This window comes from Tursiops truncatus, chromosome 7, assembly GCF_011762595.2.
Source record: "Tursiops truncatus isolate mTurTru1 chromosome 7, mTurTru1.mat.Y, whole genome shotgun sequence".
In the NCBI taxonomy this organism is placed as follows: Eukaryota; Metazoa; Chordata; class Mammalia; order Artiodactyla; family Delphinidae; genus Tursiops; species Tursiops truncatus.
The window spans coordinates 77590173-77605454 of NC_047040.1; the positions used below are offsets into that span (position 1 = coordinate 77590173).

Below are 15282 nucleotides of genomic sequence, written 5' to 3' on the forward strand. Positions count from 1 at the left end.
TGTAACCAAGGAGTACTTAGTTAACAACCCATTGGTAGGCTTTTAGGAAAGAGATCAGTCTTCATACCCTATGATGCATTTGTTTTTGTGGAAAAGAATCCACATAGATGTGGATTCTTTTTTCAAAGGTTCATTACTACTTAACCTTTTGAGTCCTGACACAAATATAATTGTATTCGTTGTCTTTTCAGGGTAATTGGGATACTTCTGGCAGTGAACTGAGTGAAGGGGAATTGGAAAAGCGTAGAAGGACCCTTTTGGAGCAACTGGATGATGATCAATAAATTATACCAAATATGTTTACAGTATGATTTAAAGTCTAATTCAGACCAGGGATTCTATTTTAAGTTCAATTGAAATAACACTGGGTTTTAATTATATCACAGAAAAAAAAGTGCATTTAAGTATTGTTATTGTGGACTTTATAAAAAGCAAAGGAAATTGAAAATAACTTTTGATTCTGTATCAAGAATCATATTTTCATACAGTCATAACTGTCTTTCTGTGACCCTTTCATAGGGCACTGCAGAATGGATTAAAGGTGGCAATTTACTGATAACTGCAGGTGTCTCTACTTTGTTCTAAAGTCTAAGTCATGAGGTGATTTGATTTACTTTATAGAAGTTGGATTTTGAAGATATAATGAAAATTTTTTAATATCTAGTAGTACAAAAAAAGCACCAGCAACTGATAAAACTGCTTTTTTGTGCACTATCCAACTGGTTGAAGCCGATATGATCTTTTAAGGTGAACTCAGACATAGGTGTTCTTAATGGAAACCTGGTAGACCCTTAACTATAGTGGTGCTATTGAGCACTACTATAATAAAGCCACCATTATTTTTTATGAAACATCTAAATACATTTTAAAAAGGCTATTGTGAGGGCATTATTTTGAGGTGATGTTTAAAAAGTTAACATCAAATCAAATTGTAAATTAGCTTAAATATATTGCCTTAAGGACCTACTAAAGAATGTGCCACCAAACTTTAAGTGATGGTTGCAATATCCTTGTCTAAAACAAATCAATGTTGACTTAAACGATTTCTTTAACAGTTGTCTTTTTTTTTTTTTTAAATCCGATCTTTCTCTTGCTTTTTTTCATTGAGGAAGTCTTTTACCTTCCCTCCTCACTGAGAAGTACTGACTTCGTGGTACACATTCTGAAGCATTTCTGATTTGAATATTTTTGTACATTTTTATCAATTATTAAATCTTCTCTTCTAGTGTGTACTAGTATTTATTTCTACTTAAACTGCTCAGCTGTAAAAAATTGTATGATCCTTTAAGGGTTAAGATACTAAAATCCCTGAAATTTTGCTTTAGCTAACCCACACAGCTAAGTTACTTTCCTTTTTTAATATTTAAGAATATTATAAATCAGTGCATTTGAGACCCCTGTATTTGTTTTTGATCTGTGAATTTCCTACAGAATACTCTAAGAAAGGCAATGGTTTGAAGTTTAGAATACTCTTTACATGCTAACTTTTGAGGGTTGGTAATGTAATTTATACTATTTTCCTTCAGTGCAGGAGATTTTTTTAAGTAAATAAGTAAATTATAGCACATAGTCTTTGGTATTATCTTAGGTATTTTTTTATTTTGGACACTTTGGGCAATCCTGTTTCAGGTTGGGATTCAGAAGAACAAAAAGTTTATTTTTCCTTCACCATCCTAATTTGAAAGTGGGACTGACCAGGATGACTCTTTTTCCATCCCTGCCCGCTTTGTTTCAATTAATCTAGCATCCACTATTGAAAGGCTCAAGGCAGGTTGGTGGGCGGGGCAGGGAGGGGGCCCTGAACATTTCTCGCTGCCAAGTCATTTTTCTGTTGTGAAATATGACATGACTTTGTAGAAAGTGAGAGTGACTATCTTTAGAAAATGTGAAGTAACCAATTGCTTGCTTGAGGTTAGTCTCCTATTGTATATTAGAACCAAAACATATAACAGCAGCTTTGGCAACAGGCAAGTCGCCTAGACTTAATTTTCAGAGGTCCCTTCGTAATGATAGTTAATATTGCTAATCATGTCAGACACTTGACATGGAAGTCAGAGTAAAATCTGCATATGATATTGGCAGAAATACTAGTGATGTTTCACAAGAGAATGTAGAATCTAAAACTTTTAATTACTTCCATGAATGATGATTTTTTTAAGTACAACTTTAAAGTTTTGATTTTTCTATTTAAATAAAAAGCTATTGATGTGGTTTAGCATGTCCTCAAATTAGATTTCTTATTTCTTATAGAGATACTGTCTTATCACAACCTCAGATCCCTACAAGACAATACAAATTCAAGTTTCCTTATAGTTAATCCATGAAAACTATTTGACCTAAAAGCGAAACTGATAAATTCTAACGCAAAATACAACATCCTTGTTATAAAACATGTAATTGAAGTGACTCTAATTCCTTAGTGATCCCATCAAATGATACTTAGTTGCCAGAAAGATACTATGGCCTGAAGGTACAGGCAATGGGAAGATTGTTTTAAAACAGTTGTGTGTGAATATTTTTAATCCATTTGATTAGGTTTCTAAATCTTCAGTCTGGTAAAAGTTGAAATGTCTTGGAATATTGGTTAGAGTTGAACAGATAATGTTAAAAATGTGTTCAAATAGGAAAGTATTGTTTATATTCAGATAAGGGGAATTTCTGCTTTTCAGTTAAGCCTCAGACTTTCAGGTAAATGTTAAGGGCTTATCTTCCCTCACTATCAATCATTAATGTTAATGAACTCTTAGATTAAATTCACTAATACATTTAATAATATCATGCTTAATAGTCAAAATCCAGAACCTCAAATATTTGATGTTTTTATTCCTCCCAGTACATAATTCCTGTGTGGGAAAATTGAATTTGTATGAAAAGTTAATGAAGTATAAAGAACTCTTTGCACCTTTCCCAACTGTATTTAAACAACGTAATACTTCTAAATAAAAGCAATGGTCCCAACATTTTTTTTTTAACACAGTGACGGCATTTCATTATCATTACCCAAAGGAGCTTCAGCATATAGATTCATGGTTTTCAACAATAAAAATACTTTTTATGCCTTGGGAGTAATACTTTTTATGCCCAGTAAATTTGAAAATGATCAAAGTATCACAGCTATTTCATCTTTTAATTTTTGCTAATTGGGCCCCATATTATCCAGCTATAAAATGAAAGGGATTGGCCTAGAGTAAAGCAGTCTTAATTCACAGCATTAAGACTGTAAAACTTCTTGAAATATCTGTGTACATTTTTCTGGAAGGATGGTCCATAGTTTTCATTCGGTTACCAAAGGGCCTGCATCTTGTGTTAAGAAGCATTTGCCTAGATGATCCTGGTTTTCTTCGCATGTTAATGGTCACCTGAGTGCTGACTAGGCAGCCACTTTTATTTTTGCATCCAGAAAGGGGTAGCTTCTTTATTTAAGGATTTTCATTTAAAACTTGGATACTAAAAAAAAAACAAAAAAAACTTGGATACTATTTAAGAGAGAGCTGTTTCTAATCAGAGTACCCAGGGAAGAGTAATGAATGCTTTTTTTAAGAGTTTATAGGGTATTTAAGTATATTATGTAATTTAAATGTAAATCACAAAGCCAAAGAACTAAATAAGCATTTCTGAAAGCAAAATGAGGCAGAGCACGTTAATTCCTTATACCTGAAGTCAGACTTTTTCTATTCCCTTGGGGATTTCTCTCAATACTAGGTAGAATTTTCTTTTACATTTTCTAGGACTCATTTTACATAAAGGAAAAACAAAATAACGTCATGAGTAATTTTCATGGAACTGTGTTCTAAATCTCATGCTATGGTTCTAGTAATGGCATATAGCAGTCTAATAAATTCTTACCTTCCTTGTTAATTTCTTACCTTGCTCTTAAGTTTTTCAATTGTTTTGATGTAAATGATGGTCAGATTCCTTGGGGGCAGGGATTTCTGTTTCACTCACTGTTTTATCCTGTGAGTTAGAACAGTGCCTGGTACATACATAGTAGGCATTTACTGAGTGAATGTCAAATCTTAGTTGACAGACGTACTCATCCAGCATCCATGGTACTCGGCATCTGTTAAAGGGCTTGAAAAAGCATCGTTGCAATAAACCATACTAAACCCTAAACTAATTGAAGTACACTAAAGATAAGTTCTAGTGACTGTACCTCAATCTTAACTGTTACTTCAGAAATGTCCAAAAGCTTGTTACGTGAAAACATGAAACTTTCACGTGGTTTTAAGTAGGAAAGGCAATCCCTTGTGATGATTTGAAACATACCTTCTTTCATATCATATTCATACTACTATTACCACAGTAGTAGTTTAAAAGTAGTAACTTTTGAGGAGCTAACATTTAGCTAGATAAGAGTTGATCTAAAGGCCCTAATGGACAAAAAAAAATCCTATTTTAACTTCTGAGAAGGGGTGAATAATGGTGACAGGGCATGCACTTCAGTGTTCTTGGAGCTAACTTACAGGTGAGGTGAGAAGTGAGCAGATTTTGCTCCAGTTACCCACACACTCCCCCCTAACCCTCCAAACATTACTTGGTTTCTCTCTACCTGGCTTAAGTTCCTTAACTGCAGATTTTCTGTGCTTTTTGAACTTGCTGTATAAAAACTGCTCTTATGATTCAATATGATCTCGTTCAAGGCCACCTCATTGTTAGTGACTGGTAATTGACTATTAATTTGATGGTAATTTGTCCTAGGTTTAAGGTTGATGTTTGCATTTCATGGAAACTGGCTAACCTCGCTCCAGTTTTCATTCAGACTATGAAAGTGGCTGCCTAATCTCACATCAGATTCAAACTAAGCCATTTCTTGATGCCCTTCTTTTATGCTGTTCTTTGGGGGTATCTAAATGTGGTATTCAGAAATATCTTTTTTTTTTTGGTCCTGCCTGCAAACTTTTTTGGTAGGTGTTGATCTCTTGCCTACCTCTGCAACTAAACTGAAGACTTGTTCTGAAAGGTGAGTAATAGGGGGAACAAGGTTTCTACTTTGTGTTTATAATTACCAGATTTTCTCTTATGTTCATATATTGTTCTGATGTAAAGAACATCAATTACATAAAAGTAGACCTTTTGTAAATAAATATAATTTATTAGAAAAAAATGGCATCTCTTACTAAGTTGGATTTGTGTCAGCTTTTTCCTTTAAGCACTGTCATATGCAGCAGTTCTGTGCTGTAAGATGATAGATGCCCACATTGTTTTCTCAGTGTAATATTTGCTTTTCTCTATAAAAAGATCAAAGAAAAGTTTGTCAACTTTCGTTCACACATTTGTTTCTTCAAGTTTTTTCTTAGAAATAGATGGGGTATTTTAGAAAAAATGGAAGATTACTCCTTTGGTATGAAGTGGGCTGATAGTATATTCACCTGTGCACACATTTCTGATAAAAACTGTATTAGGGCTAAGAATTTCATAATCAAATTTAAAATTAATAGATGTGAATTATAAAGCTAATATTATGAAAGTATTACAGTGTAAAATTAGGTAATTCTACAAAATCCAATACCTTGAACCAACGAAGTCAGTGATATCAAGTTCCGTCATCTACTGAGCATTGTTGAGTCATCAGGGTCACCGGACATTCATTGCAGTGTCATTGCAGTGACTTTTAGTGGGTTAAGATTTATATTTTTAGTCACAAAGACTGGGAGAGGGAAACAAATGGGCTTAACTCTGAGTCATTAGGAAATATCTTTTAAAATGGGTGCTGGGCATTCCCTTACTCTCCAGTGGTTAGGACTCCATGCTTTTCACTGCAGGGGGCCTGGGTTCATAAAACAATCCCTGGGTGGGGAACTAAGATCCCACGAGCCACACGACGCAATCAAAAACAAAAACGGGGGGTGCAACTGATAAAAGATGTCCAAACCCAACCGTATCCACTTCATTTGACCTTTCTGTAGTTTGGGTTTGAAACATTCTGAATTTGTAGCATATTAAAGATCTTACTTCCTTTACCATGAGGCACTTCTGGTACAAAAAACATTTTTTGCAGTCTTACTAACTGCAAAATTTAACTTTTTTCCCTTCTTATAAAATAAAGCTTCAACTATAAGTCTACCTTAGGGATATCACAATAAAGCGAATCACTCAAAATGTTTGGTTTTTTTGTGCATAAAAGTTATGTTTACACCGTACTGTAGTCTATAGTCTATTACATGTACAATAGCATGTCTAAAAAACAATTACATGCCTTAATTAAGGAATAATTTATTGCTTAAAAACGCTAACCATCATCTAACACAGGGTTGCCACAAACCTTCAATTTATTAAAAATAAAAAATTATCTGCAAACACCATAAAACAAGGCATGCCTGTACATTTTGTAACTGTGGTGCAGTGGAAAGAGCACTGAATTGGGAACAAAGACCTAAATGCAACAATAATTCCTTAAAAGACTGATTTACGCCCCTCTAAATAAGTTGTTTTTAACCACTTGGACAGTCTCCTAAAATAAATTATAAATTTCTTTGCTTCCCTAAAAAAAATACTAAATGAATATACTAAGAAGAATATACTAAACTTTTCTGATAACTTGGAGTTATTACAAATACCAGTATGTGTGTGCAGTGGATCACACGGCTTGTATTTACCTGGCCAACCAATGTGGTCAGATGCTTGGTACTTCTGTGCAGTCCACGTGTAGCCTGTGTATATATATGCAACATCCTCATTACAACAAATGTGGAGAGACGCAATATCTCACCAAAAAAGAGTGCTATTTCTCTGGAAGTAATAAATTCAAAACTAGGATTTTGGAGATACTAAATCTCAACACTAAAATACTCAACACTATCAAAATCTATTTGGTTCCTACATTCCATACAGCAAGTGATCCAGAGTTTGTAGGGGGAGGGGTCTTTGTTAAAATTTACCAAGTATATTTAGATTATGAATTCAAGCAGCAAGACATACCTGTTTGTTTCTAGAAGATAAGAGTGTACATAAAACCCCCTAAAATACAACATTGAAAGACTGCAGCATATTACAGGATAGTAGTGTAAATAGTTTATTTGCTCATATGCCATGAAAAGACCAGAAAAGTAACATGAACTGCTTTTATAAAACATTTCTAATATTGCTAAGAAGCAGGCCCATTAACAGACAGAAAAGAGCATGCCAACATTATTGTCTATTTGTAGATTAATAAATAGGCAATTATTTTAACATGTTCATCAGTATTGAGCTTTGGAAAACAGCTGCTTTGTGGTGAAGGACCACCTATTTGTGTTGTATTTATGGTCAAATTGCTTTTTTCATCAAAATGAATGTTGAGTCAGACAAAATCTTGGCATGTTCTTTTTTAATGTACACATTATGAAAATGTGCTAGCAGGTGGTAGTTTAAAGTAACCTTTCTGTAAATATGCTAAAGTGAAAATGTAGTAACCGATCCCTAAACTGTCCTTGTAGTTAAATATATATTAAAAAAAAAACCCTATAAGTTAAAATAACATTCAGATTGTATAGCTTAGGCTGATGCATTTTTAAACAATATTTACAATATTACCCCAGAGGCTTAGGTGGGAATTAAAGAGAAGTGTAAAAACCATAAAAAACTGCACCAATCTTATAGCAAAATATCTGTACATTTAAAAAGAGATATATAACTACACATTATCCAAGGGAAATGGGACCTTCACCAGAGTTCACATAAGCACAACAAAATAAGAAATTCAGTGGTTAAATACTATACAATAAACTTTACAATTAATATATTGATGTCATGTACCAAAAGGTAAGCCAGAAGCAGAATGTATATTATGAAAAGTACAAATTAGCTTCAGTCCAGTTTTTGACTTTGGAATGGATCAAGTGCCCTGCCAGGGAGGAAGGAAAAATAGCAGTGGCTTTGTTGGCCATTTAGTCCCATTACATATCACTTAAACTTAATCGTGATGTATTTCAGAAATTTAATTGCAATCCCCCATAAAGTAATCTTGGAAATGCAAGGATTTTTAGCTTTGATATATGATGCCAAATAAATCTCCAGTCTACAAAAAGAAGGGGGGAGGGGGAACCAACCCTGCCGATTGTCAGGATAATAAGGCCAGGATTCTAACACTACTCTGCTAGCAGAAGTAATCTTAAATGCTTGTTGCTAGAGCTAGTGAACCTCTCCCTGGCTAGCAAGGCACTGATTTCTATTCTTAGGATTGACCCAAAATGGTCCTCAGAAATCCTAATACTGATTACTGAGATGTTAATTTTAGTGCTAATTAATAGACATTTGCATTATTTTTTTAAAGCTGCCTCTAGCTGAAGAACACAGTACTGCAAATAAAGTCTTATACAACATCTGTGTGCCATCATATCGTCGCATTCATACCAATGAATGTCTCTCATAGGGCATCGTACCCCAGCACAGAAGCAGAATGTGAAACAAGAGTTGACTGATTCTGTGCCACTGCAATAACATGTTTGTACTTTGCTGGGGCTTGGTTATGGATAGAAGGAGTTTATCGTGTGACTTTTTCCTTCTTCCACGTTGCAAGCCCTTAAAAATACCAAGTTGATGGGTATGGCTGAAACACAAAATTAACTCCTTAAAAGACATGTCAGCAAAGGAAGCCCACAGCAGATGCATCCATGTTATTTACAACTTATCAGGAAACCAGGGTGGGCCATCATGGGACAATCACAATGGCAGGTAATGAATGTAATATGAATTTTACATTTTGGTTAAAAATTGAATAACACACTGGTGTAAAAAGATACCTAATCAAATCAAATCCTATTGCTTTGATTAATCTGAGCAGGTACTTCCACTTTTAGGCACTTGTTAACAAAGGTTGAAAGGAGCCCATCATTTTTAAATTCCTATGTGTTTGCTAAATCTGAGCCCTTAGAATATTTTCATCTATGTTCAAGGCTGCAGTTAAATGATAGCACATAAAATTCACATGGTCAGTTTCATTCACACACACCCTCTATTCATACAGGCAGGTCTCAGGTTCACATGGTTATTTCGGCACCATTAACAGAACGCAAGTTCTGATCATCAAAGCGCCGCCTGACACTTCTCCTCACCGCATCGGCTCGTCTGTATGGTTGGTTTCTAAGATCTGTGAAGAGGAGAGCACCAATAAGAGAAGTGGAACCTTTAATATCATGTTTCTAAGCAAGATAAAGGCCAGCTGGCAGCCAATCAAAGCAGCTTGTGTAGAAGAGTCAGCTAATGGGCCCTTCAAACTCATTGAGAATCTGAACCAAAACATGTACTTTGCCCTCAGTATTTACAGTCAAACAAAACAGCATGTAATACTGGTGTGATTCTGGGCTCTTTTAGAAAACTATATGAGAGACTGCTTCTGTCACTGGCCAGAGTCTAGCTGAAGTCTTATTTTGAAATGTTTCTTCCATTGGAAATAGCTATTGCTTAGTAGTTATTTTTCTTTCCAGAAACCTGAATACCAACAACAACTGCAATGAATTTTAAACTGCAAAACTAATAAAACAGACTGCCCTGTCCTGTCTTATCGGAAATTTTTACCAAGGAAGGAACTTATGCTTAGTTAGCAGACACAGCTTCTATTATTTTTATTACATTAAAATTAGCTGAAGTCAGATTTTTATTTTGCGAATTAGAAACATAATACTCAACCACTGAATAAAAGTAATCACTAAATCAAAATAACACTCCATTCCTGAACATTCTTTGCTACCACCCAAGATTTTTTGTTTTTCATTAGAGGGGCAAGGTGGTATGGGCCCTCCAGATTCTCCAATTTGTACTGCCAATGAACAGCAGGATGCCTGACAGACAACAACAAAATGCCTCGTTGAATGAATGAATCAACCACTGCACATCATTTCAAGCAGGCATTGTTCTAGAGGGATGAAGTGAGATGAACAGGATGAATTTTAGTATATGTAAGCACTCTTAGTGTGAAAGCATGCTTTCTTGATGAATAAGGCAGGTAGCCTAGCCAGCAGGTAGCCACCATTTAATGGAGTCGGGACATGGTGAAAAGAAAAATAAAGCAGGCTTCATACTTTTTCCCCTTGTTTTGTTTAATTAGTTTGTATTTCCCTTTCATTAACTTAGTATTGTTGATCTCTGTTTAGAAACAGTCTTACCTTTAGAAAGGGAAACACAAATAACAGAATTAAAACAGATTTAATCTTTTTAATCCCTTCACCTACTCAGATTGAAAATGGATGGGCCATACCTGGTCCACAGAATGTTTGGCCCCCGACTTAAATTTTTAAATACGGTTTCCTGCTATTTAAATTGGTGATTAACATAAAAGCCAAGGTTTCTGGCTTCTCTTGGACAACTGGAGGATCTTGCAGTACTGGGCCCAAATTCTAACATGGCAAAAACTGAGTGACTGCTCAGTTAGGCACAGTCCCCACCAGCTCCTGACTCATTGGAATCTGTGACTCTGCCCTACTCCTAAATTCAAGCCAGGAATAGTTTTGCATGCCCTAATCCTCTCGAGCCTTTGCTTCCTTGCCCAGAGTGGTAAATGGAGGTCAGAATTCCATTCTTGGCTAGGGATATGCAGGGACCTGCAGTTTTGTGGTTCCTGAGTCCTCTGAGCAATTAGTTCTAAGAACCCTAATCCTTCTTCAAAGACTACAGATCATGTTCCCTGGCCAGGACTTACTCTCAATTTCTTCAGATCAAAATGGGGTTAACTGAATAACTTGAAGGCCAAGAAGGGGTAAAGGGAAGGACAGCCTAGCACCCAAAGCAAGTATAATCATCAGCAAATACCCGTGCCCAAGCCATCACACTTGAGAACATGGAAGCAGACCAAAAAGTCCGAGAGAGAGGCTCAGCCTCACATCATTGGAATGTGAGGTACAAAGACTTCTCCCTGGTCAGACTCTCACCAGTATTACCCTCAGCCATAGATTGAAATCATTAATCTGCATACAGAGAGAGGAGGAAGCTAAGTAAAAAGTGATGCTTGCCAGCTCTGTGTATCCTCCACCACCGGTGTGCTAGAAGAAATCCTTACCCTCGAGTGAACATTTGGAAATTTAGTGATATTATTCTTCTTTAAAGCTAAACAGAAAAAAACAAAAACACAAAATGATGGTTAAGTAAAAATGGGATGAAAATGGAAAGCAATTCAACTTAGTGAATAACATTCCCGGGCATGTTAGCCAACAGAAGAAGAAAACAGGAGGTCGTACTACAAGAGGTGTTAGAGAACACAAGGGACGGGTGAGCATGTCTTCCCACCCAGCTCTCTGACCACCCAGATCCAAGCTGCTTTGAAGTTTGGCTCCAGAACAATAGTTCAGCAGCAAAACTGACAATAAACAGTAGCCAAGTAGATGACAGCTTCTAGCCTTGTTAGTAAGTACTGGTGGGATAAGTACACTATAGAACAGGCAACAACACACCACATCCTTTGATATCTTCAGAGAAAGAGGAACATACATAACAAGTGCAATTCATAGAAGAGTTAACGCCACAAAATAAACATGTAACCAGTTCCATGTCAATCTCAGCATGGGAGTCAAACAATGGCTGTTTCACATACTCCAGTTGGAGTGTGTGCTTCCCTTGTTGTTATTCTAATCAACTGGGCACTACAGAGAAGTTTGTTCCTTATTTAACCATCAAGAACTAAGCCCAGGCAGTTACTTCTTGGGAAAGTTATTATTTCTGGTGCCCCCATCTTGACCAAAGGAGCAGATCCAGATATGATCTCATCACAGAAGAAATGCTTGGGGTTTGACATGGAACAGAGCCACCAGTGAAGAAGCATGAATGAGATAAGACAGTGGGAGCTCCTAAGCCTTTGTTCTCATTTCTTGCTTTGCAGCCTTGCTCCAACATGGAATTGCTGATAGCTGAAATTTGGGCATGACACTCGGAAAAGAGGTGAGTATAAAGCTATAGATTGCCTATATCAGCTTATACAGGCTTTCTAGGTCAAAAGAGCTCCCTGAGTTTAGCTTGTACCATGAGCTCCACCACACTGTGGATGATGGCTACAGACTATATAAGACAGTTAAGAGAGACCCAATTTAAAGCTGTGTGTAGTTCACAGCTCCTTCTGCAAATCATTTTGCAACTTTAGAGCACCTTGTATTCCTGAGAGTTTGTATAGCAGCTCATTTTACTATCAAAGCATGCTAAGTACAAAAAGGCTGGTTTAATATCTGTAAATCTATTCAAACACACTAAGTGCTCCATAAATGTTAGGTACAGTAATTACTGTTATTAATGACTGTCATTTTGTGTTCAAAGATATTAGCCCCCAATTCTTAAAAGCAACCTAGTTGGTCCCAATCCTGACTCTCAAAGAAGTGTTCTATTCATCGTTTTCTGAAAATTTCTATAAGTAATTGTATTAATTCAACTCGCACACACCATCACAGCCATGTGGATTCATAGATGTATTGAAAGTGCTAGTGAGTAAGCAGTTATGACTGAAATGCAAAACCATGCAGTGTGAAGACAACATAAAATACAACATGATGGAGATGGCAATTCCATGCTAGGATGTTGGGTGGCCCTGACACACAAACAGAGGGTCATTAGGAGTCAAAAAATCTGTAGCAACCTTTTAAGAGCATCAGGTGAGAAAGAGTAATAGTTTAGTAATGGTATTCCTCAGTGAGAACAGGTTCGCAGAAAAATCGAGAGCCACGCTTGGCGGTGCGAGCAGTAAAGGGCACAGTCTTCAGCACTGCATCGAAAATGACAGCCAAACAAGACAAACAGAAGAGAGTAAGAAGCCAAGGTCTACTGCATTAGTACACGGTTAGTGCTTTGTTAATCATACCTGGGGTAAGGGTGGCAGAGGTGAGCAGGAAGGGTGTAAGGCAATATATACCCAAGTGAGCTAATAAAGCCTAGAAGAGCTACTCAGTCTTTACTCAGTCTGGGGTAGAACATGGAAAATAGTCCAAGGAGAAAAAAAAATCTGCTCTATAGACAGATATTCATTTACCTCCTGTGGCATATCAGGTCAGACAAACAGAAACTGTACATTTCACAAGCCAGGTGTCGCTAAGCTGGAGAACAGACTGATGAAAATGGCACTCTAAGTTCTTCATGTGCCACGGCTGGATGCTTCTCTACCTACAAGTCAATCTTACTGTGGCCCTGAGGCTAAGCGGTGCCACCCAAGGAGATCTGTTCCTGCTCCCGCTCATAGCAGAGCTGCTCCCTCAATGTGGGAGAGGCAAGGAGAGAGGCTAAACAAGGAAGCTTTATCTGGGAGCCATCTGCAAGACACTGCAGGGTGAACACAGACACGGGCGGGCACAAATGTACAGAACACGTGTGCACCCTATGTAGAGACCCATCCCACTGCTTACACTGGTTTATTACTCTGGGCAAGGAACTCTTTATTGACTTCCGTTTTAGTGATTTATTCACGTATTTTATTTCCTTGGGTCTGAGCTGATGAAAGAAATCTGATTTGGGCAGTTGGGGATCCTTATTTCCAATGCTGACTAAGCTATTCACAAGAAATGAGAAGTCAAAAGGCTAAGAGTTATATTTTTTTAAAAATTAGGACAATTGAAGAAATGTGAATAATGACTAGCTATTTGATATTAAGGAACTCTTAGTTTTGGAGGTGTGCGATAATGGTCTTGTAGGTATGCTTGTTTGCTTTATTAAAGAGTCCTTATCTTTTGAAGATATATGTGGAAATATTTCCAGATGAAATTGTATGTCTTGGATTTGCTTCAAAATAATTCCAGAGGTTAGGGGGTGGGGAGTAGGTAGAAGCAGACGTATAACAAGATTGGCCATGAGTTGAAAACTATTCATGGGTGAAGGGTACGTGGGAATTCATCATACTAATCTCTATACTTTTGCGTAACATTTCCTACAAGAGAAGTTTTAAGTACCTTGGAAGCTGATAAACAGTATTCCTATGCAACAAATGTGAAAGGCAAGTCACTTGTAGCCACTGCCCCAAATTATTGCCCTGATCCTTAAGAGGGAATGCAGAAACTCAGAAGAACTGGTTCGAGCAGCAGGCATTAGGCTACAACTTAATCAGACAAGAACCAATCTGGGTTAGGCACCATTCCTAGCTGAGAGAATGACCATCCCCCAACCCTGGGCTTCTGGCCTGTTGGTCTATCTGCATGAAAGCACCAGCTCCTGATTTCCTAATATCTTCACTTACTTTGAGTGCGTAAAAAGGCTTTTAAAGAGCATGTTGGAAAAGCATGTGTTGACTGTGCTTAGTACAGTATGGGTCCTGTCCATAGTAGTTATTAATCAGGCAGGTGGGTAGGAGTGGTCATGAGGGAGAAAATGGAGCATGGTGACAAATCGAAGACAACGGAACATCATTAGGAAAAGGAGCCCTGGTGAAATCTACAGGGTTCCAATGATATTGAGAACAGAGATTTTTTTCAGAGAGAGTGTTGGGGTTCTTTGACAGGCAGTATACAGGCTACTATAAATATACTTGAAATACTAGCATGGAGTTTCTCTGTAGTTCTGGATCTGAATAAAATCAACTGAAGAACTTGTAAACCCTGGACAAAATCGGTAGCATAATCTGTAAATGGCCTAGCAACGGTGAGGCCAGTGGGATCTCCATGGGCCACAATGAGAAAATAGCCTTTACCTGTGATAATATCTTCAATGGCACCGTCTTTTCCTTCGTATACGTGTCTATTATCTTTAACTTGTCGCCTTCTTAATTCCGCAATTAATTCTTGCTGCTGCCTCTTTGATTTGTGGGAAGGAGACTGAGAAGAAAGAAGAATGGCAGAGATTAGTGGGATCAGCACCCACTGGAGGTTTGAGAAAATCCAAAATGTGTCTGAGCATTTTGTTACTAACAAGCAGCCTCCGTCCGAAACACAAACAGCACCATCCCAAACATTCTGCTCAGCAGAGGAAAACTCAGAAAGCTTCTAGGAAGAAAAGCTTTTGCACTAAAGGACGCACAAAACTGGCAGCAATGGGAAGGCTGGACACCATGGCAACAAGAGGCAGCTGGTAATAACCAGTGACTTGTTAACCTTTGGTCCAGAGGATCCTGAGGAAGAATTCTTCGACCTGCCAGCCTTCGTGGTCTTCACCTATGTTGTTTCCCTCCATAGAATGCTCCCTCCCGTTCCCAGAGAAGCCCTCCCACTATCAAGGCCAGCATCAATGGCGACCCCGTGAAGCCTTCCTGTCCCGGGACACTGAGCCGTCCAATCATCAGGTTACCCGGGACGGCCTCTCTGTGTATCCAACTGAGATTTAAGTTCCCGATCTCTATAAACTTGGAAATGCCACACAAATATGCTCTCGGCCCCATTCCAGTGACTGCTGAACAAAATAACGAACGAA

General features: G+C 37.5%; 2 protein-coding genes across 14 annotated transcripts in view; one reads left to right on the forward strand and one right to left on the reverse strand.

The window, feature by feature from the left end:
* Positions 1–1228, forward strand: part of PRPF40A (pre-mRNA processing factor 40 homolog A) — a 54697-nt gene extending 53469 nt beyond the window's left edge. For all 10 annotated transcript variants that reach the window (XM_019922583.3, XM_019922585.3, XM_019922584.3 and 7 more), the window contains one exon: positions 192–1228. In XM_019922583.3, coding sequence (XP_019778142.1) covers positions 192–284 — 93 coding nt within the window. In that variant the 3' untranslated portion in view covers positions 285–1228. The remainder of the gene's footprint in view (positions 1–191) is intronic.
* The window catches only part of FMNL2 (formin like 2), a 309362-nt gene continuing 295135 nt past the window's right edge, over positions 1056–15282 (reverse strand). The window contains exons 25-27 of one of the 4 annotated variants that reach the window (XM_033860180.2): positions 14567–14690; positions 10973–11019; positions 1056–9067 (exon numbers count right to left, since the gene is read on the reverse strand). In XM_033860180.2, coding sequence (XP_033716071.1) covers positions 9029–9067; positions 10973–11019; positions 14567–14690 — 210 coding nt within the window. In that variant the 3' untranslated portion in view covers positions 1056–9028. Of the gene's footprint in view, positions 9068–10925; positions 11020–11840; positions 12659–14566; positions 14691–15282 lie in introns of those variants that run through there. The other 3 variants (XM_033860179.2, XM_033860177.2, XM_033860181.2) reach the window with 3 other exon arrangements.